We start from the raw sequence: 27,959 nt of genomic DNA, 5'->3' as shown, positions 1-27,959 counted from the left end.
ATCAACTAGAAAACATTTACTGGATGGAGTCTTATTTGTGTGTCACTGGAAGGCAGGTTTTACTTGCTAACAAGAACAATTTATTTTTTTCCTTTAGTAGAATTGGCAAAGGGCTTAAACTTTCTCTCTCATTGGTAGAAACATTTGTCTCTTTAAATTGACTTTACCTTAAAAGTGCCTCACATGATAGTCTAAACTCTAATAAGATAATTAAAGTTGGAAATTCCTGGTGTTAGAATTAAGCATGAAAATTCTTCAAAGAAACATGATTTAAGAGCTGGCACAAATCTTCCTTCCCAAAGGTAATATTACAATTGTCCATTTAACACTGGATGTCATTGCAAGAAAACCTGGTGTTAAAAAAAGAAAAGAAAAAGTAGATTAGTCTATTTTAGTTTAAAGGTAGTTTTAAACCCCTTTCCATATTTCAGTTCCCAAGCTGAAAATCTGTGCAGTAAAAGAGATTCCAGTTCTTTCAGAGGTAAATCCAATGCCTTGGAAAATGAAGGACTTTCACTGAAGCATTTGGAAGGACACTTCATTCTGCTCACTTTGCCCTTTGTCCCAGGTCAGTCTCTAAAGAAACAAAGTGCTTCTCTTGCAAGCTGTGGATAAGACTGGCTGATGGGCTGAGATGAAACTATTTCCTTCTACCAAATGGATTGAGGAAGGCACAGGGAAGAAAGCTTATGTTTCTAGCCCACCCCCAACCCCCACCAGTAGTCATATTAGAGAATTTGAGCGAGGTTTGGGCTCCAGGGACACCTGTTTGTGCCTACAGGGCCAGATTCCTGGTGGCCCTGCCTCTCCCTGAGCCTGGCAGCTCTCCCCTCCCCTTGCCTGGCAGCTCCTGTATTGGCTGATTTACCTGCGAGGCTGTGTATGGATCTGTCTTCTCACGGTCACTGCCGCCAGCACGTACTGTCAAGACCGAGGGAAGCCAAGGGAAGAGTGCAACTGCCTGAGCCCGGAGCAGAAGGTGAGCTGCCTCTGGGAGCAGTTGACTGCGGCTTCCCTTCCTCCTAACACGCATGGAGTTTGGTGGCGACAGTGCCGAAGAACTGCGGACAGATACTTAGCCAACTGGATGTGTGAGAGCTGGCAAGGAAGGCAGCATCGCCTCACCCGGACCTCCTGCTGGCAGGATGTAAATATACCTGCAGACTGGCCAAACAGGACTGCCTTTTCCCCCCAACCCCTCCCTCCTCCCACCCTCTCCCTCAGCTAACCAGCATGAGAGGAACTGAGAAAGCAACAGCCTGCAAGTGACAGCTCCAGCCGGATTCCGGATTCCGCTTGCCTCTGAGCCGAGGTGGGAAGTTGATTGTGCAGCAGCTTCATTGTGAATCCCTTCCATTGGCATCACTATGTTTGCCTCTATCTGGTATGCCAAGAAGCTGGGTCGCAGGTTCGTGCACAACGCCAGGAAGGCAAAATCAGAGAAGGTATGGAATGAGTGGGGATGAAGACTGCCTTTCCGATTTGCCAAGTGCCTGCTCTGGACTATTGGTCTGAGTACAGACGCAGTCTTCCTTAGCCTGGGATGAGAACCTGCCTCTCACTGTGAATGTGGTCCACGGCACTTAAAGAAGGGATAACTCTTAGAGCCTAGCTTGCTAGGGAAGGGAGCATTTAGGGTTAAGCAGGATCATTGATTACTCAAAATATTTGGTGAAATCATGAATTTGATAGAGTGTCTCAACAGAGACTTAATATTCCTTTAGATTACATAGGATGAAAGAAATTGAGCAGCTGCAATTTTTGCTTATTCAGGGAGCTCTTGAGTAAACTTGTTGCTGTACTGCATTATTTTTATTGCTGTGATCTTTAGTTTTGAAGGGAGCATTATAAATACCTGAGCCTTTCTTCAGTACATGTGCTCTAGCCTGTGTCCTAAGAACACATTTTTGAGAGTTTCAGTAACATTGACCAGACCTCACTAGAGTGTTTGATATTTTTTCAAATCAACAAAATCATCATTTAGAAGTGTTAGCCGTGAGCAAGTATTAGGTTTATAATCAGATAACCATAGCCATTTAGAGAAAACCTTTGCCTTTCTTTTATTCAGCATGACTAGTTTTTTTTTCAGAGAATTTCTGTGTAGACTTACCTCATGAGTTATATTTCTCTATTAAAATGGTCTGTAAGTCCTGAGATGTATATTACCAGCCTAATATAACTGAAGTTGATGGCATATAGATTTATTTTTTCCCATGTTTTCCAAGGCACTGGTCAAATTGTCATATTTAGGAAATCAGTATCCAATTTGATAGGTTCTGGGGAAACTTACAAAGGTAAAAAAAAAAAAAAATCTTGTGAAGCAGAGATTTTGCATATTGTCCTGAAGATGTGATCTTTAGCTCTATCTCCTTCCTGCTATGTGTGTGTGTGTGTGTGTGTGTGTGTGTGTGTGTGTACATATACACACTCACTCTTAGGCTTGACCCAGAGTTAGCTCTTTGAGTCTGTGGCATAGTCCTTCCTTTCAGCTACAAGAACGCCTTGATTTTAACTTACTGCTCATTCCTTCAGTGTGGGAATGTTGATAAAATAAGAATTTTGTGATAAACCAAGATACATCATCTGTAGTGTGAAAGAAGAAAATATCACTAGAGTTCTGACTTCAGGACTGGAGACTTTTAGAATTACAGATTTGAGATCATAGAATCATAACTGACTTGTTATTTATTGGCAATTTTGGTATAGGAGAGGAAGGGGATTGTTGGGGTATAATTTGTCCCTTTCCCAATCCTATAATTCACAGTAAAATGATTGTAAACCTATCATGTTCCAGTACCATATATATTGAACAATTCAGTTTTGGGTGTGTTTTTTTTTTTTCTCCCTCAGTAGTTTTTAAAGAAAGAGTCTTGCAAGTAGGTCTTTTATTAGAGCTAATGTTTTGAAAAAGTGCTTCTTCCTATAAAAAATTATAGGTTGTGTGGATGAGAGAACTGTCAGGACCACAAATGGCTCCGAAAGCCATGGGGAGATAATGTCTTATACCAAATTCATATGCAAAGAAAAGTTGAAGCTCCCAGTGCCACTTAATTCAGGCTTGGGCCTCAACGTAGAACATAGCAGCTCTATGGAACTCTGTACAGAGTTGAAAGGATGCTAATCCAATGCAGTGACACTGGTTTCTGCTTCTTGAGTCTGGAAGGAGGTAGCGAGGGGCTCTAGGACATCCTCTTCATTGCAACAATGGCTAACAATTAGAACAGACATGAAGAAACCACATGTGAGGTTAAGGGTTTTAAAGTCTTTATTTATCTTACCCATAGAGTAAGATACAGTCACATCAGGAAATTAACTTTAGAGAACCAAAGTTTAGCTCTCTGATAAAGCCTGGAGGAAAAAATATTAACTCTACTGCCCTGTGCTAGCCAAGAGGGCTGGAAGAAGGATTAATTTTGAACACTAGGTGCTGATAACCAACATGAAAATAGAATCTTTTTTTCCCCCATGAAATTTGTATTCAGAGAGTTACTAGAATAAATTAAAAGATGTGTTACCTTGAAAAATGTAGGCACTCAGTCAATTGCTTGGTAAATGGATATAGTTTTGTTTTTTATATATCTAATTTTGTCACATGGCTTATTTAAACCAATAATTGTGAATTCATATTTTATCTAAAAATTCAGTAATATATTTTGGTAAGGTTGTTACCAAACAATGCTGCAAGCTGAATTAATTCATATAAAGTATTTCTGTGGTATCAGAGATTACATAGTTTCAAACATGGTGGGGGGCATGAAGTGATGCTATAGATATATGGTCAGGGTGGAAAAAGATGCATATGATTATTATTGAGTTTTATTTGAAGAATGACTAATAAGTTGTAAATAACTATTGATATACTCAAAGCATGTTTTAGCATTTGAGGACATAAATCTTTCATGGAAACTGGTTGTGATTTTTAGTATCTTCTGTAAATTTGGCTTTTTTCCCCCTCCAACTCAAATAAAACAACCTGCACCCATCAGAGCCCTTTGTTTCTATTTTCACATTCAGATATGGTCTGGGAAGTGTTTTCTTCAGGCTGGGGTTAATTGAAAAGCTAATTGGGAATGTGCAAGCCTGCATGTCATCCTAAACACATAGTATGTCCTATTTCTGGTTGGATCAGCTAATGCAGTTGAATGCAATCACATTGTGTAATGACCATCATGATAATCATGACAATAACATTAACAAAGCCACTGTTAACACACATTATACGTAAGATTTAATTTAATCTTTATTGAAATCATAGTAGATATAAGTTATTTTTCCTGCATCCTAGAGAGGAGAATAGCTGGGCCAAGGACAAAGAACTACTAGTAATTATTAGTGCTGGGGTTTGAACCCAAGTCAGTCCAAGCTGTTACAAATCTGTCTCCCTGAGACTCTTACTCTCTTCCATCCACTTATAATTCTCCCGGATCTCTACATGGCCTTGTCTGAATAAGGGTAACCATTCTTTTTGTCTTGCCCTTCTTTTGTATACTAGAACTCCAAAGTCATGAGGTTTACAGAATCAAAGTTTCTTATTGTGTAACTCAACCCCCTTATTTCAGATTAGACTGTCCCCAAGCTATCTTGAACAGACACTTGTCTTTACTGTTGCTGAAGATTTCACATTCTTGGTACTCTGTAGGTGGAAAAAAAAGTGTAGCAAGATATTGTTTGTAGCCTGTTATTCCTTAAGAATAGCTTGTAATTGTCATAGTCTTACAACCTAAACATTGGCATTTACACTCTTTGCTTATTCCTATAGAATCTACAGATGTCTTTCATCAAAAAGGTCCTGAAAGTGTGACAGTTTGTAGAAGTGCTTTCTTTTTAGAATGAGTCAAAGATGTTAGGTGATTCATGTTTCCATTTTTCTAAAAAGGGAAAGCAAAAGACTCTTTGTTATTCTTCATTAAAAAGACAGTTTGTTCATACCAACAAATTCTATGAAGAAAATCATTTTTTAAAATGATAAAAAAAAGACTGTTTGGCTATAATAGAATACCTCCATTCATGTAATTATCCCCCCCTTTTTTTCAATTTTGATCTTGTGTAATTAATTCAGAAATTTGTGTTCTACCTTTCTGCCTGTTGTCACATTTCATCTTAAATGGCTTAATTTAGTCAGTCTCCAGATTGTGTTACTCTAAAAGGCCAGCTGAAGAAACTTTAAGATAAATTGAAAAATGCAATTTCTGGTGTCATAATAATATGTAAGAGTACTAAAGTACTTAACTTTGTGAACCTTCACTTCCTCATCAGTAATCTATGATTTCCTTCCTTTGTTTTTGTTTTATTTTTTATATTTATTTCTTTGTCTTTTAAGTGTTTACTCTGAAAAGCATATGCATCATGCATTTAGAAAAGGCTAGTATCAATATTCATCATTTAATAGATAGCTGTGTATGAGCTTGGCATTCATATAACCTACAAGTGATGTAACTGAGCCCACATCCTCACATTGGGCTATAATATACCTTGAAGAATTTTTTCAAGAACCTATATTAGATCTGTCTTTCTCCCTATCTAAATCTAATACATTAATTCAACATAAACTCAAATAAAGACCCTAGTGATATATTTTCTGGCACGATGGTGAAGGAAAGAGAACTATGCCCTTGATAATCCTGGCATAATATAAAGAACATTGGGCTTAGGGCAAGGATATACAGGAAGGGATTAAATTAGTCCTGCTCTTTGCTATCTAGCTTGAAGACAGTCATTTGGCTTCCTGGCCTCAATTTTCTCATCTGTCAGTTGGAAGCAACATCTGTGCTTTAGTAGGTCTCCAATGTCTTCAGAATGAAATCCAAGCCCCTTAGTCTGCTTTACAAAGTCCATCATTTCCTATTTACTATCATACCTTGCCCCTCTTCCATGAGCACTCTAAATCCAGCATTCTGAACTACATTCACATCTTTATATGATGAATGCTTTCTCTAGCTTCTAAAATTTTGCTTAACCATTTCAGCTAATTAGCTGACCACAGCCTAGCCCTATTCCTCTTTTATTCTGTTCCAATCTTATATGACATCACAGTCACTAAGAAACTTCCCCTGGCCACTGAAAACCCAGTATGGGTCTTCTGTCAGTCCCCGCAGCAACTTTTATATTGATTCCATAATCATACTATAGCCATTTAAGTTGCATAAAATAAAATTTAAAAAGCCTCCCATACTCTCAATGTATGTTTACATGTCTAAACCAGAACAATGGTTAATATCATTGAACTTGTTCTGAGATGAGAACTCTAATATGAAGATCATTTCTCATGAGATCATTACTACTAGTTTTTAGAGAGAAAACACATCACCAATAGGTGGCTGGGATTTAACATCATGAATATGGCTCTAGAACTCAAGTACTTTATTAGTAAATAATACTTTGTGCATACACTCTTTATTATATGTGTGTATACATATATAGTTTAACACACATGTGATATATATATATATATATATATATATATATATATATATATATATATATAAAATGTATGTTTACAGTTAGAATCAAGGTTATTTTTCACTATGAAAAGTAAATTTAAAACATGAGTTAAGATGCAAATCTGAAATTTTGCTTAGGCATTACAAGAAATGTCCTGATGTTGAAGATTCGCCAATCCTTGGTGAGTGACAGAATCTCCCTCTATCTATTTTTGCTTCATGGTAGACTGAAGAGTAGTCTGACCTAGAGAGAGCAATGGACAGACTGTCCTCTCAAGTCCACTTCTTAGAGTCTTGTGAGTCTTTGAAAACTCCTCCGTTGTGAGCAGCAGCATGACTCAGCGCCAGTGTGAGCCTAGCTGTGGTGACAAAGAGGACAGGTGTTGTCCATGCTGAATGCAGCCCTGCAGTTCTCTCCTGTCACCTGGAGGGCAAAGCAAGCAGCAGAATGGAGGATGATAGCACCTGTTCTGAGGCCCCAGTGTTGCTACCCACCCTGGCAAAGAACAGGGCACAGCTATTTTCAGGTCAGGAAGAGAAAACAGAGGAAAGGACAGGATCAGAGAAATGGCTCAAAGGAAAAAGTGGGGGAGTAGGCTGGCAAGCAAGAGAGGTCACAAAAGCCGTGCTTAACTGTTACCAATTGTGGAAATAACGTTTGATATGCACTTTAAATGTATCATTTTACTGAATCCTTCTGAGTTAATCCTCTGATTAGTGCCATTTCATAGATGAAGAAACTGAGGTATAAGAGGTTGAAGGGTGACCCGGAGCATAAATGACAGTTAGCATTCAGATATTACTGAACCTGGAGTCTCTAAGCCTTACCTTTCAAACCTTGAGTTCTCCTTTATGCCTTTTTGGGGTTGAGCAGGCTTTTCATGTATTCCCTAAACATGACCTGATTTTTCACTAAGGATCTTCAGAAAACAGGTATCCAGGTAGGCTTAGTTTAGTCCAGTTTACTGTACTTCAATTGCAGATGTTTTCATTATTGTTCTCCCCAATCCCCGTCAACCTATGATGTTCCATCATCCCACATGTGGGACACCTAGAAAAACTTAAATTGAAGCCAGGTACAGTGGTACAGGCCTGTAATCCTAGCTACTTCTGCTGAGAGTGAGAGGATGGCAAGTTTGAGGCCAGCTGGGGCAATTTAGCAAGACTCTGTCTCCAAAAGAAAGGCTAGGAATGTAGCTTAGGGGTGGAGCACCACCAGGTTCTGTCAGTACCACTCCAAAAGAAATAAATAAATAAAACCTTAAATTGAGCAATTTTATGTATCTTATAAATTTTTATAAGTGTTCCATATAGGATGATGGACCACTATGGGTTAGTATGACTTTAAAATGGTTTCCCTCAAACAGGTATTTTTTAGTGATAGTGTACTGAGTGATAAAGATGAAAAGAACAAGTCTGTCTTCTAGCAAGATTAGTTTAACCATAATGATCACTATAGAGGTAATTTTTTTGTTGTTGTTGTTGGTACTGGGGATTGAACTCAGGGGGCACTCGACCACTGAGCAACATCCCCAGCCCTATTTTGTATTTTATTTAGAGACAGAGTCTCACTGAGCTGCTTAGCACCTCACCTTGCTGAGGCTGGCTTTGAATTTGTGATTCTCCTGTCTCAGCCTCCTGAGCCTCTGGGATTACAGGCCTAGGCCACCATGCCTGGCTGTAGAGGTAAATTTGATAATCAGTTTATCTTATACATGCATTATGTGTGTGTGTGTGTGTGTGTGTGTGTGTGTGTGTATATATATATATATATATATATATATATATATATATGCATTATGTGTATATATATGTATTTATGTACCTATATACACACATATACATACATATATACACATATATATACACATACATACATATACACACATACATATGTGTTATAAGAGAAACCCTCTCACTTTAAACAATGCCTTATTGTATTTGATAAGAGTTTCATTTGCGGTACTCATATCTCCTCAAATAAATTATTAAATATTTAGTTAAATTACTAAATCATTCTATTCCATTTATTCAGGACACCTAGCACCTAGTAGTCCCTTAATGAACCTTGGGTGAGTGATTGGACAGGCTGGAACTCTGAGCCATACTAATTAGGGGAATTAAGACTGAATTAGGGGTCAGTAGACTGGGCATTAACTGGCTCTGTCCCCACCCTTTACATCCTCTTGGCTAAAAGTTACTTTCTGGGCTTGATTCTTTATCTGTAGCCAGATTTCTTCTAACATTCATTAATTCTGATGTGCTATAAGATTGCAAAGTCCTTAAAAGAAAAGATTTTGTATCCATTTGTCTCTGTACTCCTAGCACAATGGCTCATACTAGAAAAACTATGAAAATTAATGTTAAATGATTATATACAAAAGGGTGGGACTTTCTTGACAATTAGTAAGGAGACTGTGATGGAGAGTCTACCCACTTTCAAAATGGGAGCAAGACGAGAGACATTCAGGGATTCTTCTTTCTTTTCTTCCATTTTTCCTTGAAGGAAGAGGGACACATTTTATAGTGTTGTGTTTGTGACTTCAGTTCTCTTTCCTTTCTCACTTTCTATTCCATGAACACTGACATGGAATGAAGAGTAACCAGTAGAGTACCATGGAGTCCTCTTCAAACACCAACAATGACAAGTCGAACAAATTGTACAGCTGCTTTGCCCCACATGGCACAAGCTTCCAGGATTATATTTAAAGATTAAATCTCATTGCTTGAACTCTTTCTACATGAAATTCTAGTTATTTAGAGAATCCCCACCCCACTCGTCATAAACTAAATTTTATTTCAATCAAAACTCAGATGTTGAAGCCCTACTTACTAATGTGACTATGGGAAGATAGGGCTTTGAGGATGTAATTAAGTTAAATGAGATCATATGGTGGGGTCCCAATCGACAGGATCCCTTGCCTTATAAGAAGAGAAAGTATACGTATGTTTTCTCTCTCCTTCTCTCCCTCTTTCTTCTTCCTTTTTTCCCTCTTTCTTAGTCTTGTTCTGGCTTAAAGAACACAGAGAAAAGTCTATTCCCCATGAAGGGAGTGCTCACTAGAGAAAAAAAAATAACCCTTTTGAAAACTTGATCTTGGACTTTCCTGCTTCCAGGATCATGATAAATTAATTTATCTTGTTTAAGCCACCTAATTAATGATACTTTGTTATGATAACACAGCTAACTTAGATGACACCTCTCACCACAGAGGCCAGATACACAGACATAAGATGATGTCAAATGAGAAGTGGCTTTCTTTCCTATCCCCTCCCTTCCTTCCTCCCTTCCTTCCTTCCTTCCTTCCTTCCTTCCTTCCTTCCTTCCTTCCTTCCTTTCTTTTTTGTACCAGGGATTGAACCACTGAGCCACATCCCTAACCCTACTTATTTATAATTATTTATGTTTTAAGACAAGTTGTTAGGGATTTGCTACATTGCTGGCTTTGAACTTGTGATCCTCCTGCCTCAGCTTCCCAAACTGCTGGGATTAGAGAGATGCACCACTGTGCCTGATGAGGAATGGTTTTCTGGTGCCCAGAGACAGGGTATCATCACTAGGGAGCAGTAGGTAAATCGTTCAATGGTGTTGATTTTAATTCAAAGTATGAAAGTTCTTAAAACACACACACACAAAAACAATAACAACAACAAAAACCTTTGCAGGCTCAACATCATCTAATCTTTTGAAGGAGCTAGAAGAGATTATTAAAAATGACAAGGTATTTTTTTTAAAGGAATAAGAAAACATAAATTGCAGGGGGCAGGCTATGTTGCTGGTGTTAGAGCGCTTGCCTAACAATTCAATCTCCAGCACTGAAAACAACAAAACAAAACAAAACAGAAGAAGTAGAGAATAAGGGAATGGACAAACTATTGAATAGCTTCGTGAGGATCAGTTTGTCTTTTTATTGTGTTGTCTAAGGCACAGGTCAAGAGAAGTGAATATGAACCATATACCCAGCAAACTTACTTGAAACAACAACAACAAAACCCACCTCACAGTGTAATTACTGTTCTCCCCTTCCATCCTTACTTGTTCCTCTCTGTCACTCTGATTTATGAACAGAATTAGTTGGTTTGCTGTAACTTCAACTTTACAGTTCCTTTAAATTATGGGAGAAAGTTTCTAGTATGATGAGGCCTTCAAACTTTTTATTAGGATTTGCAGCAAGGTATGACAAAGTGTGTGTTGTTGTCAGTTGTAGGAGATCTGGTTTTTTGAGTTCTTTCCCATTTTTAGCAGCATAGAGCTGTTATTGGAAAAGAGGAATTTTGATGATTCCCAAGTGTGGCAAGGATAAAACTGATTGGCTGGGGAGAGGAAAAAGTTATGTCATTATTAGGGGCATTGAGGGATTGCTGCTTGGGAAGTACAAGGAGAATAAGAAAGAGAAATATTTTTCTTGCTCTTTCTATGGTGGCCTAAGACTGACATTTTTGTTTTCTAAGTTCCTCATTAGGTCCTTTTTTATTATTATTAGTTGTTCAAAACATTACAAAGCTCTTGACATATTTCATACATTTGATTCAAGTGGGTTATGAACTCCCATTTTTACCACATATACTGATTGCAAATTCACATTGGTTACACATCCACGTTTATACATATTGCCATACTAGTGTCTGTTGTATTTTGCTGCCTTTCCTATCCCATCTCATTAGGTTCTTTATCATCTTTATTGTTCATCTCTTCCACCCATTTTATGGATCCTTTTGTTGGCGCACCTAAGAACAATATGGTAGGGTAAGATTTCAGACCCTGGTACAAATCTCACTCAGCATCTTACTGGTCAGGTGACCTAGATCATACAGATGCTTATTCTCAATTTCTAGTGCTCTCATGTATGGTGACAGCCATTCTTATATGGATTTTTGATTCAGCTAATATTTCCTTTCTTCCTTTCTTCCTTCCATGTCAATACTCAACCTAGTTCTACAAAGGATGCAAAGTAGCTTTTGGTAACTTCTTCCTTAATGATGCCTCTTGCAAGGTACCTCTCCCTTGGGTTTCCTAATGGACTTGCTCTCCCATCCTGGTTTTATGGAATGAAGAGGTGTGTAATTATATCTCAGCTATTGGTTAGAAGGGAAAAAACGACCGAGGAAAACAACTTTCCTTAACAAGTGAAAATTGTTAGTGCACTGACTCTGAGGGAGTTCTGAGTCTTTATTTCTTTTTAAATAATTTTCTCTATCATCCTTATAAAAATCCCACCCCCACCTCTCCCTTTCCCACATCTTCTTTTTCTCAAAACTCACCAACCAATTTTTGAGACTGATTCTCTGTTTAGTGAGAATGTCAGTCAAGGCACATCACTCATTTGAAGGAAATTGATGCATGCTGATTGAGTCAAGGTGCTCATCTCCCAGCTGAGCAAATGCATCCTATCACATTTGTAGTTTTGTTTCAAGTCTTGGAATAGAGAAAAGAGTTCCAAGTATGTTACACTGAACTTCAGAACTAGAAAAATATGTTCTTTTAATAGATGATCATGAACACTTGTAAAATCCTCACTATGGACTACTTGCTATTCTAAGATTTTACATCTAGTTTTCCATCTTTCAGTCAATCCTCACAATGACATATGTGCTAAGTACTACTTATATTCAGTTTACAGTGTGGAATAGAAAGGTCACTTAATGTGCCCAAAGACAAATACTTTTCGGGCTCAAAAGCTAGCATGAAGACCCTGGCAATCTAGGCCTGTGCCCACATTGTTTACTATGGTGCTATTTTTTTTCTCCCTACATCTTCTAAATGGGTAAGTTGAGTTTGAGAATGAGGGAATGAAGTTTGGGAACTTTCTCTTGGCCAGTATCTCCCAATATTTGTGGCCAAGTTTAGGGGATGAGAACTCATGTATTCCCCAATCCAGTCCAGCAGCCTCACTGGCTCAATGTGCCACTGAAATACAAGACCTACCTTCCCATGTCCAAATCTCAGGGAGTTTCAAGCACTACCCTTGTAGTCTTTTTTTTTTTTTGGGGGGGGGTGGGTAGAGCAGGGGATGGTACAAGGGATTGAACTCAGGGGCACTTGACCACTGAACCACATCCCCAGCCCTATTTTGTATTTTATTTAGAGACAGGTTCTCACTGAGCTGCTGAGCATCTTGCTTTTGCTGTGACTGGCTTTGAACTTGCAATTCTCCTGCCTCAGCCTCCCAAGCTCCTAGCATTATAGGTGTGTGCCACCTTGCCCAGTGACCCTTTATAGTCTTTGATAAGCAGTGGCTACTAGGTTTCTTTCATTTTTATTTCATATACATATTTTTGGATGGTTATATTGATAATCAATGTTGAAACTTTAGTAAATAATTGATATGATTTCACCATGAGTCTATTAAAAAGAAGAAGAAGAGGAACATACAACAGGATGGCATTTAGAAAACAATTCCACACCAGTGGCTGCATTAATTGCTACTTTGGATGTTCCTGCTGTGAATTGAATGGAGCTACTTTGGATCTATTTCTTAGAAATAATCATCTTTATTACCTCTGCTCTAAGTTGCACAGTTTTGGGATTTTTAGAGGCAAATATCTTCACTAATCTCTTTCTCTTTCTGTTTTCATTTGATAAGTAATCCATTTCATTGTTATAACCATTTTTAATGCCCTCAGATTTAATTTATAAAGGGCACAGATATTATAGGACATTTTCCTCTTGCTCTCTCACCACATAACATCCTGTTAACTCTCCAAGTGTAACATTTTGAATATCATGTTTAATTCAAATATAGTCCATTATTTTATTAAAGTTGAGTTTTTATTCTTTGCATATCTCTAGGATTTACAAGAGCTTTATGAAAATGGCTTGTGTGGTACACAAATAAGAATTTCCTTTAGTATCAGTCATTTCACCAATGAGTGTTTAAGAAAAGCATTAACTACACTATCTATGCCTTTTAGAAAACAAATTTAAATACATTTCAGATTAATTTATGCTTTCCATATTCTCAGTTTCATACAATTCACCTGATTGTCCTGAACAATTTCAAAGGCATATTTTTTTCCATGGTTCCAGGTTGACCCCAGAACAATAAAATTCAAGTAAATGAATTATCTGTGGTCTTTAAATCAATTATCATTCATCAGATAATGAGTTCCAAGTATGTTACATTGAGAAAAGAGTTCCAAGTATGTTATATTGAGAAAAGAGTTCCAAGTATGTTACATAGTCCCTTGATATTGAACAAAGTCTTACTTGCATGTTACTACTAATGATACTGTACTGGGATTTATAATGGATACAAAAATTAGAAGTATAGGTATAGAGTGGGAAAAAATACATAGTTAAAGCAAACTCTTAGCAAGCTTTGCACTGTTTTAGCAGTATAAATAGCATGCCAATCATTCCCACTTATTTCCTCTGCCTTGCCCCAGACACCCTGTGTTGTTTTTTGCTGAATCTTTTTTTTTTTTTTTTGCATTCTTAAGCTGTAGGATCATGCCTGATTACAAACTACCTAGTATATGGTGAATTCACAGAGCTCCATTTTCCAACATTAGAATAAAATAGATTTCATTTGACTATGTTCTTAGGTAACACATGGGGACATCTCTAGGGTCCTTCTAGGGAAAAAGGTCTTAAATTAAAGAACCATCTAGGGTCTGGGGTTGTGGCTAAGTGGTAGAGCACTTGCCTAGCATGTTGGGAGGCACTGGGTTTGATTCTCAGCACCATATATAAATAAAATAAAGTTCTATCAACGAATAATATTTTTTAAAAAACTTCTTATTTTTGATATTTCTGTTAATATATATTGAGGTAAATGAACGGGGTATTTAAGAACATGGTTTCTGGATCCAGACTTCCTGGATTCATACTCCAGCCACCACTGACCAGCTGTTGGACTGTGAACAAATTACTTAAACTTTGTGTCTTTCAATTTTCTCATTTTAAAATAAGACTAACAGTACCTGTCTTATAGGGTTTTTATGGAGATTGAAGAGTATATATTTGTGACATAATGGGAATTATCTAAATACTTGGAAATTAATATAATTAGACCATTTTTAAGAAGGAGATTTCCTGGTAGAACTTCTGAATTAGCTAGCTCTTCTATCTCACACTTTGACTCTCATTCTGACTTTTGTTAGGATTACTTAAAACAAGTTCATAATCATGTGCCCCACAACATCAGCACGGCTGGCAAGCAAACCTTTGCCCTGATATAGCAACCCTCAGTTTCATTGAGCAGTATTTGTGGAAGGGGACTCTTATTTAAGCAGTTGATCTCCCCAGATATGCTAGGATTACTGACATTTGGTTGTTGAGTCATTATCTTGAAAATCATCTAACCAAGAATATCTGCTTTGATATCTATGCATGAGAACATCTCTGAGGAGGTCGAGCAAAGGCCTCTAATTATTATAATGAATTTCTGTCTCTCTAAATACCAGCTCTGCTTTTGGAAAGGAATTGATCTCCATCATTACTATCTGTCACTTGGTGATAGATAATTTTGTGTGCTTCTTTGCTTTTAGATACCATTCAATGGATGTGAAAACATTGAAAAAATAGCAGAAAATAGCTTACTTTTTGCATTTTAACTAAAATTCCGTATTCTTTAGTGTGGATTGCTTCTTTTTCCCACATCAAGCCAATTTATAATTGATATAATTTATCATTTATTTACAAAATATCCTATCTTTCTGAAAAATAACTAATTTTTATAGAAACTGGACATAAATTTCAAGTAATTTGATGAAATAATCTCAAAAATCCATAAATTTGTTTATTTAATGGGCATCTTACATCTAACCAAGAGTATCTACAATGCTATGAAGCTGAGGGGTGATGCTAACTGTAATCTATTCAGAACTCAAGGAATACATTCAATAGTAAATGAGGAAGACAGCAAATAAGCAATCACAGCACAGCCTATGAACACGATATGTTGTGGGATTCTATGCATTTCCATTTCCAGTTGAGTAAATAACAAATATTTATGAAATAGACCATCTCAGACATTCCAAAGATAAAGCAGTTTGGTTGGGAATTTACATTGTACCTCATCTACTACAGTACACAAATGCCAGGCAGGACATGGTCACGTTGTTTGAAGTGAGAAAAGAACAATTTAGCTATCAAACCTGAATATAGCCTTTTATTATTATGACAAAAAGTATATATAAAGTGGCATTCAGTACATTTGCAATATTATACAATCAGCACAACTGTTTCTAGAGTTTTCAAAATTCCAAACAGAAACTCTACCCATCTGAAAATTAGTCTTAATGTAAAAACTTTTGGACTTTTCCCATTTGACCTTTCCATAAGATGTACTGATTAATTTGCCATAGTTCCATTCAGCTGTTACAACTCTTCTCTGAATGTTCCAGAAATATCTATAAATTCTTGAACTTCCATTATTTCTTTGATATGATTTTATAACATCTGAAGTAATGAGTAAGCATTTTGTTGTAAGTAGTGCAATTTAATTTCCACTGACTACCTTTAACTGTACTGATCAGTAATTAAATATTTAGTTGTGTAGTAAATTAGCTATGCCATGTGATCATTGGAAAGTGAGTACTCCATTTACTGAAACATAAATGTTTTACAAGGTATTGTAATATAACTAGTAAATTAATTATGACAGTTTAGGTTTCAGCTAATTAAACTCTTCCTTAGCATTTATTAATTTAAGATCTAAAGTAAAACAACTTTGACAGTGATAATAACTGATGTGATGGTTTTAGTTCCAGCAACCAAGGATAAAATCAGGAAAGTAGAATGCATGTATGTGTCTAGTTATAAATGGAAAAATCCACTTTCCACTTGTCGTCTTTTGGAATTTTGATTGGCAAATCGAAACAAGATTTAAATATTTATTGACAAGAATGACTTTGTGGTCAATGTCATACTCTTATTTAGGTAAACCATTTTTAATAGGAATTGACACCATTACTATAGCAAACAGTTGAATAGATTTTAAAGAGCATTATCAATGTGCCCACAACTGAAGTAGGCTTTTGCAACCACATAATCAAACACAATGAGCCCAGTTAATAAGAATTACTATGACTGGAAACAATTATGCTAATGACAAAAAATAAGAATAACTGATTATTTTAGGTAATATAAAGCCAAGTCTTTTTGCAGGTAAAATTGAAGCACAGAACTATTTAGCTATATATATTCAATATTTAGCTTTATAACTTTTATAAAGTTATACTTTATAATCTCAATCATAACCTAGAATTTTATTTTATTTTATATAATGGAAACTATATGTAAAAAATGTGAAGATATGTCGAAGAAGATATGGCTATATTTAGAAACTCAATCTTTATTTTGTTTGAGAAAAGACTATGATTAGATTGAGGAAGCATCAGGGTTGGAGTCTGAAATTCCTTCCTTTGAATCAGCTTTGCCTTTTACTACCTACAAAAGGTACTTACGTTTTCAGAGGCTCAGTTTTGTTTTTCTTTTCATCTGTAAAACAGGCATAACAGAAGCAAGTCACTAGCATAGAAATGCTGTAGATAATAGGTGCTCAAAAGTCAATGCATTTATTTATTCACTCAAAGAAATAGTAACTAGAATTCCCATGTACGCCTAGTATATTCTCAAAATAGCACAGACATAATTCATTCAAGTGCTCTTCCTAACACTGGAAAGCTCAGGCTAGTAAGGGAGGGAGAGAAGTAAGTAGTTATGTAGTGTGTTGTCGAATGTGGTTCATCCAAGTTGTGCAATAATGGAGGAACCATACATTCCATGGGATTTGGAGGCATGAAGGAGGTGCAAAAGAAGTGGGATAGGAAGAATTCTCAAAGAGATAATACTCAGGACAAATCTCATTCTGAGCAGAGGAAACAGTTTGAGGAAGACACAGAATCCGCAAAGAGTTGTGGTTTTCTGTGTAGCAGCATAAGGTTCATCATGGCCCCGGCAGAGTATCTAAAGGAGGAAGGAGCAAGAAATGACTTTAGAAAGGTCAGCTGAAGCCAGATGGTGAATGCCGCAACCTGGCTGGGCACAGAATCACAAGCCACTCAAGTAGGAACAAAACTTTATTTTTAAAAAAGCCGCTAATACCCCGAGCGTGCCTGGCTAGCAAGCTGGTCCACACACGTGTGTCTGTCTCCCGGAACCGGCCCCCCCACCTCCGGAATTCCGGCCTACTATCCTTCCCCAACCAATGGTAACTCTCCTCTCCGGGAGTCCCTAACATGAGTCCCATAGCAGGCCAAGGTGAACAGCAGGAGTCAAATTTCCATATGAATGTAAATCTTAACATAATCATATCATCTCAATGGCTAGCTGGCATCACCTTAACCAAAGGTGCCATGCATCATAATACTTTGCTGTGGCTCCTAGCATCTGCAAAGGTGCCATGCATCATAATACTTTGCTGTGGCTTCTAGCAGGTGAAAGGCTTAACTTACCATCTAAGTGCTTTGGACTTTATTTGAGAAAGAATGGAATACCAATGTCACATGAGGGAAGATCATATTCAGATTTTAGAAAAAGTTATGTGATGGTACTGTACAGAATGTATTAAAGATGAGCAAGAATAGAGGTCAGGGGTCACCTCAGGAGACTTTTGTGGTATTGCCAAACTTTAGTGTGCATCAAATCAGCTGGAAGTCTTGTTAAACATAGACAGCTGAGCTCCACCCACAGCATTTCTTTGGGATTCATTTGGTATGGAATGGGGAATAAGGATTTGCATTTCTTAAGAAGTTTCCAGGTGCTGTTGCTGATCTGGGTCCCTATTTTGAGAACCACTGACAAAAAAAAAAAAAAAGGAAAGAAAGAAAGAAAAAGAAAAAAAGGCAAGGGGCTGTTATAGTTTAGGCTTCTATGCTAAACTATCATAAACTGGATACAAATATTTACTTCTCATAATTCTATGGGCTGGCAAGTCCAGAGTCAAGGTGCCCGTGGATTCAGTATTTGTCTTGTGTCTTGTTTGCAGGCAGCTCTCTTCCCACTACAACCCTCTTATTATAAGGGCATAAAACCATTCATGAGAGCTCCACTGGGAGGATTTTATCACCTGTCAAGAGTTCCACCTCCTAAAACCATTGCATTGGGGATTAGATTTCAACATATGAATTTTAGGAGGACACAAACATTTGGTCTATAGCAAGGCTAGCCACCATCTGCACTGAGGCAGTGAAATAGAAGAGATGAATGGCTGGGCTGGGGTTGTGGCTCAAGCGGTAGCGCGCTCGCCTGGCATGCGTGCGGCCCGGGTTCGATCCTCAGCACCACATACCAACAAAGATGTTGTGTCCGCCGAGAACTAAAAAAAAACAAAAATAATATTTAAAAAAAAATTATTTCTCTCTTTAAAAAAAAAAGAGATGAATGGAATCTCAGTGTAGGGCCTCACTGATTAGAAACATGCTAGTAATACATTTTTCCCTGCTGAAATTTCATTTGGATATTTCCATGCCTTGGGTGTTCCAAAATGCTGGAGGGCATTTAAAGTGCACTTGCTGCTTGGAGTAGAACAGGTAAAGGTGACTGTGACTCTCAGTAACTGTTAATGCAGAAACAGCCTTAGGAGTTTTCTCATTCCGATTTCCTCCTTGTTTTAAATTCAGTTTAGAGAAGAAAGACTTGCCCAGTCACCCACCGGGCTGGTTATCTGAGGAGATTGGTTTCTAGCAGGAGGTTTTGCTACAAAAGAATTCTGCATATTCCCTGTTCTTTCAGAGGTTAAGGTCAAAGGGAAACAAATCACATGGCTTTTTAGTTGTTTCACTGTTTCAATCTGTTGTAAAGTAAGCATATATTGTAACAATAATTCTTTTGGCTGGACAAGATTTTTGTCCTGTTTTTGCATAATTGGTGCATGTGTGTCTGTAAGAGGAACATGATCTCTTTAATTACCTTTCCTTGTAACCAAGGTTTCTTTTTCTCCTGGCCCCATTGTTGTTCTAGTGGAATGGGCTTCATCTGCTGAGAGTAGGAAAAAGGTTTTAATTGAGATAATTAACTCTGGGGTGGTTACCTAGGATTTAAAAGAGGCAGTTGTTTCTTCCAGAATGTGAGGGTATTACCTGATAGAGCCAAGCACACTATGTGTGATAATGAAGGTGGTTTGAGAAGAATTTTGTGCTCTTAATTAGGAAGGAGATGAGGTAGCCTTCTGTCGGCAGGAGGTTCAGGACATAGGTCTGAAATTGCAATGAGTATAATGGGATTACCTCACATCTGAAATCGTACTCTCGCTAAAGGGGCACAGAGCCTACTCTGCAGACCTGCACTAGTGTGGGGTGGGGAGTCATTTGGCAGGATTGTGAAGAGAAAATTTATTAGGTAATTTGGAAGACTTTTCTTCTTTTCTGTTTGTCCGTGTGTCCCCAGTAGTAAGGGAAAAGATTATGAAATTATTTGCATCTTTCAAATATTGTGCTTCTAATGGAAGGGCTTTTGAGAGTTGTTTTGTATATGAGTCAGTATGTTCAGGATGCTCTAAATGATGTCCAGAATAAGTATAATGCACTTGTGTAAGCACTTGGTATGATTGCCTAATATTGCAGCTCATAAATGTTTACAATGATAAAATACTATTACATTAGTTACTGTGATTTCTCCCAGGTATAGAGATAGATATTGAGTAGATATTGAATACAAAGAGTGTTTTCAAAGCATGTATAGAACTTGGAATGCATTTTAATTTCAAAGTGGGAGCAGGTTTGAGTTAATTAAGCACTAGGGACTTTACATGAGCCACCAAATTAAGTAATATCTCTCTTTGCTTCTGTCTTTCCACCCCTCCTCTCCCTAACCTCTTTCTGCTCCCCCCCACACACATGCATATTTTCTCTCACCCTTCTCCCTCTCACTTCTCTCCCATCCATTTACAAAAGCCTGTGTACCTGTTTACCAAGAGATATGTAAAGCTTTGAGTATACCAGGACAGAAGAGATAGAACATTTGCCCTTAAGGAATTTACATTTGAATGTAAGAGGTGGGCAAGTTAATATTTAACCACAAAGCAGTTTGTATCACCAAGCAAAACCAAGAGTTTTGCATTCACCAAGAAGGAACACATAATTATAGCTTGGAAATAGACAACTCTCCACAGAAAATATCGAAAATCAATTAGACCTAAACAACAAATAGGATTTAGATAGGCAGGACAGAGTAGGACAGTATTCAAGATGAGAAAAATAGGGAAGGCAAAGGGAGAAAAAACATTTTAAAGAGCGTGTCTAGTTATTTTTGTTGGAGAATAGAGCGTAAAGAGAATACTAGGAGGTGCATCTGGAAGAGGACATTTGGGCCATCTTGGGGAAAACCTTGCACTCTGTGGTAGTCAGGCCCTAATTTCACGAAACTAAGGTAGTAGTTCCAAAACCACTTGGACAAGAAAATAAGTGTAATAAGGGTTAAAAACACAGATTCCTTCAGGGTTTCAAATTCAAACTTGATTATTGTTTATTTTTGAGCAAGTTATTTTGTGTTGCTGTACCTCACTTATGTCTAAAAATAATGATCTTCTTCCTTCATGATATTGTTATAAGGACTAAATTAAAGAGTGTATGTGAAGCTCTTTATATAGCACCCAACTATTATTTTGAACCTATGCTCCTGGGTTTTTTTCTCCTCCTTTCCATTGTCACTTCAGTTAAAAGAATTTTAAGCCCTTATGTGCTCTAGAACCAAACCAGAAAATAGCACTCCATTCAGAGTCTTGTGAGCCTTTACTATATGCTAGGGTGTATGGAGATCTCTGGCAGTACAGAGCTTAATAGGAGCCCAACATGTAAATGAGGAATTTTACTATATGGCCATGCTATAGTGCAGACTCTATATACAGTGCTTTTGGAACCCAAACCCATCACTATACTTTAAGGGCTTGGGGTCAAAGAACATACTTGTGTTGTCTTATGATAGAGTTACAAGAGACTTGGACAGAGAGTTTGGCTTTTAACTCAGCCCCGTTAATGGATAATGAGGAATTTATATTGTATGTAAATCAAGGGTATAAATTGGGTTTGTGTGATACCCTAAGTATATAACTGGGTTGAGGGTAAAGAGAATAGGAAGTCTATCCCAGGGTTGTATGAGTAGGCAAGAAATTCAACTCTATGGGTTTCATCCAGAAAGGCTCCCTGGAGGAAGTGAGGTTCTAAGTACTTTTTAAAAGCCTGGAAAAGAATGCATATTCAGCTAAGGGGAGCAGGTCATGTCATGTCTTCATGAAGTTGGGCACTGTTTTCAAGAAGGCAGAAGGAGATGTAAGGTAAGACAACGGTGGCAACCAAAAGGAGGCAGATTTTAAAAGGCCCATGAAGGAGGCTTTATTGAGGATGAAGGAGGCTTTATTGAGATGTCACTCCTAGGTGGAACTCTAACAGACCAACAGAGCAGATAGGAAGAGGGTCTGAGGAGAAACCACATCGGGGCTCAACCGGACTGGAATTTTATGGGGCTTACGGCAGGAAGGGAAGGGCTTGGGACAGGAAAAGGGATTTTTAGAGTCTCTTGTCCCAATGGAGTTGGTCGGGGAACTGGCTGAGATCCAGGATTAACCAGGAGACCCTGCTGATTAACAGGCGGTTCTGTCAGTGCCTGATTGATGTTTCTTTCGCTCTTGGGCTGCTTGGTGCTTTGTTCCTAAGTCACCGCCACTGACCTGACAAGAGACAGGGAGAAATGAAGAGGTGAAGAGAGGCTGTGAGAATATACCCTAAAGAGAACCTCAAGAGGCAAGATAGGCAGAAAGGATGCACATGGGCAGGCTTCAGGTGTGTTGGAGTGTTGCAGACATCTAGTAAATGACTTTAGACTCAGGTAGTAGCCTGGATTCTCCAACTGACCTGAGAGGCTGATAAGTGACTGTTTTTTTTTTTTTTTTGTTGTTGTTGTTGTTGTTTTGGTGGGGGAGGTGCTGGTGGTGGACTATGTACACCAGAGAGAAAGTTGTGATCGTTTGGGGAAGAGGTAGACTTACAGTAAAGGGAAAATGGGAAAGGAAACTAGCATGAGCCAGTCACTAGTTACACTGAGCACTTACTCTGTAGCAGGCACAATAATAGATACTGTCTATGTTTTGTTTCATTTCATCAGCACATTAATTTGGTGGGGCAGATATCATTATCCCTATTTTATAGGTGGGAAAACTGAATTTCATTTGAAACACTCACTCAAGACCATAAAGTAAGTGTGAATGAATCCAAATGAAGTATGCACAATCAGAAAGTGTTAATTCAGTGTTTCCACTAAGCCACACCATGTCCTCTTCCACCCATTCATTCAGTAACTAATCACAGAGCCCTTATAGTGTGCTGGACACTGCGCCATTGTGTTGACATTTTCACTGGGTACCTCCTCTCTAAGATTGGAAACCACTTTTCTGTGTCTGTTTTCTCAAATGTTCAATAGACTTTTGTGTAGCTACTCAATGTTAAGTTGAATCAAAATTTTTAGTTCAATCATTACCAGGTTATTACAGGCTATTCTTTTGCATTCACCAAGAAAACACAAGATTTAATATTTGACATTGTTTTATTAGTTTCTTTCAGCTATTTCTGTTTATTTGCAGTATTATAAAAAAGATGAAAATAATATTGATGATAATAATAGTGTTCGTAATAACAGAGCAACCTTTTATTAAACACACAGACTGTGCCAAGCCCTGTGTAAAGGAATTAATTTATATTACCTCATTTAATCCTCATCAAAAGTGTGTGCCTTAAAACTATTTATGTTGGGGCTGGGGTTGTGGCTCAGTGGTAGAGTGCTTGCTTACCATGTGGGAGGCACTGGGTTGAATCCTCAGCACTACATAAAAACAAACAAATAAAATAAAGGTTTTGTGTCCCATGTACAACTAAAAAACAAAAAAATCTAAATAAAAAAAAAACTATTTATTTCATGTTCGTGGAAATTTAGGCCTTGGGACTTTAAATGACTTCTTTACTAAGATTGTGCAGACAATAAGTGGCAGATCTGGATCTCAAATCCCAGAATGTCTTCCCACAAACTATAGATTCTTAACCACTGGGCATTATGGCCTATTTAACAGAAAATGCTTTTCAAGTCAGAGTTGTGAGTAGTGCAGGTTACTCTAACTCCCAGTTAGTCTGAATTAGTTAATTTTCACTCTGATTCATGGTCTTTGGAGTTGGTTGTGCTGTATTAAATGCCTTTACTAAAATGAGATAGTTCCATTATCTTCCTTACATAGGAAGGAAGAAAGGGAACAAGAAAACCAAAACAAAACAACAACATGTTCTGCTGCATGACTTAGACATCCCATAACACACATCTACTGAAACACTGATTTGCTTGGACAGAAAATGTGGGATTTAATTGCTTCTTTGTTATAGAACATTTTTCTTAAGAAGTATTGAATGTTGGTTTCCCTTTCTTTTTGTCTCTTGCTAACCTACCCAGGAGTAATGGTTGTGGGTTTTATTTTTGACATGAATCTGGAAAGACAAAAATAGCACAAAAGAGGCTAGAAATAGGAGCATAAAAGAAGGGATATTGGTGTCAAGGCTGGGGCAGAAAATGGAGAAGGGGATTGTGCTTTTGATGTTTTATGTTCTACACATCCAGTATTTGAGATTCAAAGTGAAAGGGAAAATAACTGGAAGGGGGTAAATGATTAGATTGCAGAAAACCCAGAATAGTAATTAAAATTATTAGAGAATATAGAGAAATAAATGACAACAATAACAGCTAACATTTATTGTTGTGTTACGATATTCTGTGCCTTAAGCAAAACACTTAACATGGGAATAATGCATTTGATCTTCTTAGCACATGTGGGAAGTAGGTATAATTGTCATTGCTTCGTGGATGAGGAAGTAAATTTCGGAGTAAGAAAATAACCCAGAAAAGACCACCCAGCTAACGGGGCTGGAACAAAGTGCATTTCTATCTGGCCCAAGTGTTTTGCCCCCTGTTTAACATCTTGACTATCAGAGTGAGTCCAGCCTAAGAGTATGAATTCTACCCCTGTCTTTCTGGCCCAAGTCACACCTGTGCCAAATCCTCACCTTAAAATTATGGATTCTAATTCTCAGCCTTGTGATGGTGTACATGCATCAGTAATGACAGAGCTTGGTGTTTGAGGTTTTTGGCTGTTTTATTCAGCTGCATGGCTTTCAGCACAACTCTTTTCTGAGGCTTCTCTCTCTCACACATGGAGGAAAACACTATGAAGATTTCATAATATAAATAAATACTTACTATCTTCTACTTCATTAGTGTTCAAGATGTAAAATACAATGTGTTTTTTAATGAAATATTCCTAAGAAGGTGCTCAATAAATGTCATCTATAGGTTTCACAGTGTGATCCTTATCAGCATTTTACTCTGGGAAAATTTACAGGCACATGCAATGACATCTACAGTTCTACCCAAAGAGACAGGTCATCTGCCCTTACTAATAATAATCACCTTTCTAAGACAAGTTCTGATACGTGACAGGAACACAGTAAAGCTTCTTAAAATAACATCTTTATTAAATAAATGCTGTATGCCTTTAGGGGAATCGTAGAGCACATTGTATAATCCTCTGCTTTGCATATTGAAATTCAACTGCTAGACCTTGAAGAAGGAATTGAGGAAACATCTTAAAGTGGAGAATGACCTTCACATTTTCATAAAATAAATGATTAATGTGGGGACCATTAACTCCATCCATACTCTCTTCCCCAAACAACTCTATCCATCCTGAAAAAGGTCTTTCACTTTCAAGGATAAATGATACATATTTTAAATACAATTACGAACAATCAGGTATGTAATTTATATTTGTTATGCATAATAAAATACATAATTAAACATCACTCCATAATTAATCAAGGCATTAAAACTTGGAAGTGGCAAGAAGCTATTTTGTTGTAGCATCCTGAGTTGGGGAGATTGTTTATAAATAGTCTTATGTTATTAGGACTGTTTTTATTCCTGTCTCATTTTCTCCAGTGACATTACGTAGGTCAGTCTTGATTATATACTGCATTTGGATATGTGCTTTAAAACAGAATAATCAAAGGATACCCTTCTAAGCTGTTCAGATACAATCTAAGGAGAAAAAGTTTAGCCCAGATATAATGCTGATCCATTTGAAAATAATCAGCTAGAATGGCTTTCATTACAGATATTGATATGCAGGTCCAAGTTTGTACCACAGAGAATTCATGGATTGAAACTGTATAATAGACAAAATAGGAAACAAGTCATTTTTGTTTTGACTGGGCAGCAAAATAAAAATAGAACTGTCAGATTCACCTAGCCTATACATCAGGTCATCTATGAAAAGCAAGTAGTTCATCATAGTTTATACAGTCAGGCTGTACTGAAATTTTATTAATGATATTCTAGGCAATATTTGCCATGTTCTCTGCTAAGCAATTTATATCTACCCACTTTTTAAATCTTCACCTCATTATTGTGAGGTAAATATTGCTATTGTTGTATTATATCTGAGGCAATTGAGGCACAAAGAAGTTAGTGATCTTCATGTACCTTATAGCATGATCTGCTTTAGGACTGAAAAAAAAGAGTTAAAAAACATAAAAGGAATTGCATACAGTTCTTGTTTTCTGCATGTATAAGAGATGGGTGCTTTTGGAAATTGGTAGGGTTTGAAGTTAGGGTTGATACCATGATAAACAGGACTTGGCACATAATAGGTGTTCTATATTATTGAATGAAATTGAAGGTTTCCAACATATTCTCAGCTGCTTGCCTCATGAAGGAGTCAGAATGTCTGAGCTGATGATTTTACTAAAAAGAAAGAGAAAACTTTGTATTACCATATCTGTCAGGGAGATTGATGGATATGTGTTGAGAAAAGGTTCACAGAGCTGCCCTCATCAGGGATAATCATATTCCTTATTTTCAAGCAATGCCCCATTTGATAGCTGATGTCAGCAGATATTGATTGTGTTCTGAGAACCTGTAAGTGAGCCCTACAGGGAGTCTACTGAACGCAGAAGCTCTTCAGAACACAGGAAATTTGGGGATAGGTAGGTTGGACTTAACTCCATCTATTTTATACCTTTTTCTATAAATGTTTCATGTGTCTTGCAGGTGAGCGTATTGTAAGAATGCATTTCTAGATGTCTTTGGTGTCTATCCTTATCCTACCGCTCTGCTTCTGTATTTTTAACCTCTCTGGGTCTTCTGATATTTTTCAAATATACCATCTACTCTTAAAACCACTTTGGGGGGTTATTATCCCCACGTTTTGTGGGGAGTTCTTAAATATTCCTTAAAGCTCAAGTCAAATATTACCTTGAAACCAGTAGTTCACTACTTCTGTGCTCTCTGCCATCCTTCTTTCATATGTGCAGACTCATGTGCACATTTCTCCTCACGGTACATCCAAACAAGGAGGGACAGAGGCTAGACCAGGCCCTGCATGGAGGAATGGATCCAGGCCTGAGGTATCTCTTATCAGTAAATGAGTGGCTTTTGAGCCTGTGAGCCTGACTAGGTCATTCATTCATCATGATTCAGTGCCAAACACTTGGTTAGTGAGTAGATATTTCTGGCCCTGAAAAGAGCTATACCAGAAGGAGACATACATGCTAAGAAGCACATGGCGATTCAAACACTATTAGGAATCACTGTGACCATGAGGAAGTCAGAGTTTCTACTGGGTTTTCAGAAAGTAACTGAAGGGATCTTAGACAAAGTAGTGTGAGTGCCAGGAAGTTGTTACCTTGGAATTTTCCTGTAGATTCCAGATATTAGGCCATGTACTCTAGCACTTAAACAGATGCTACTAGACTGAACCAAGTTACAGCTCTATTCTGAGAACTGGAATGTAGGAGAATGAGGCAGAATTAAAACTTGAAACCATGGTCTTTCGTCTCAATGTGGGTGCTTGGGTTGGCACCAGGGCAGACTGGGAACAGCCAGTGTAGAAAGCTGTCTGGTGCTCAGATCCCCCACTTAGGACCCAGAATGGTTTAAAATGCTATTTGTTTTGGGTTCCTTTTGGCTGGGAGTTATCTTTTTGCATATTAACTCTTCCACTTTGTAACTGTGTGACTTTGGTCAAGACTCTTAACCTCACCAAGGCTAGGTTGCTTCATCTAAAGTAGGGAATCATCTTAATAACTTCTCTAGGTTGTTCCGAGTGAACCAGTATTTATCTCATTATGCAGTGTTTCAGTTAACACTGATATCGTCGTCGTGGTCATCATCATCATCACCACCACCACCACCACCACCACCATTGCCATTACCATCATCAATATTATTACTGTTCACGATGAGACGGATTTTAGCTGTGCCCTTTTTTAGGGCCTACGGATTGCAGAGGCAGGAACATGAATTCATTTACTCCTCCATCATGGCACTCACAGCCCATCTTTATGTCAATGCTATGAAATTTGCACTTGTCTGGATTACTAGATTTTAAGTTCAAGTTCGAAGTACTTGATACAATCAGTGTATGTTGAACAAAAGAGTAACAGAAGCAAAAAACAAAAAAAGTCCAAAATTTGTAGGAAAAAATAAAGCCAATTCCTACTTTATTTTTATTTTCTGAGATTTATTAGCTTAAGTAAAGGAAACAT

At 37.6% G+C, this 27,959-nt stretch overlaps 1 protein-coding gene across 3 annotated transcripts in view; it reads left to right on the top strand.

Moving 5' to 3' along the window:
- Positions 1–27,959, top strand: part of Dlg2 (discs large MAGUK scaffold protein 2) — a 2,013,368-nt gene that overhangs the window by 1,127,292 nt on the left and 858,117 nt on the right. Inside the window, exon 1 of one of the 3 annotated variants that reach the window (XM_077797650.1) lies at positions 1,368–1,445. The exons of the other annotated variants lie outside the window; for them this stretch is intronic. Within the exon in view, the coding sequence (XP_077653776.1) occupies positions 1,368–1,445 (78 nt within the window). Of the gene's footprint in view, positions 1–1,367; positions 1,446–27,959 lie in introns of those variants that run through there. 3 annotated transcript variants of the gene reach the window in all.

Source organism: Urocitellus parryii, chromosome 4 (assembly GCF_045843805.1).
Source record: "Urocitellus parryii isolate mUroPar1 chromosome 4, mUroPar1.hap1, whole genome shotgun sequence".
In the NCBI taxonomy this organism is placed as follows: Eukaryota; Metazoa; Chordata; class Mammalia; order Rodentia; family Sciuridae; genus Urocitellus; species Urocitellus parryii.
The sequence above is the reverse complement of the archived record's forward strand: the minus strand, read 5'-3'. Positions and strand labels throughout refer to the sequence as shown.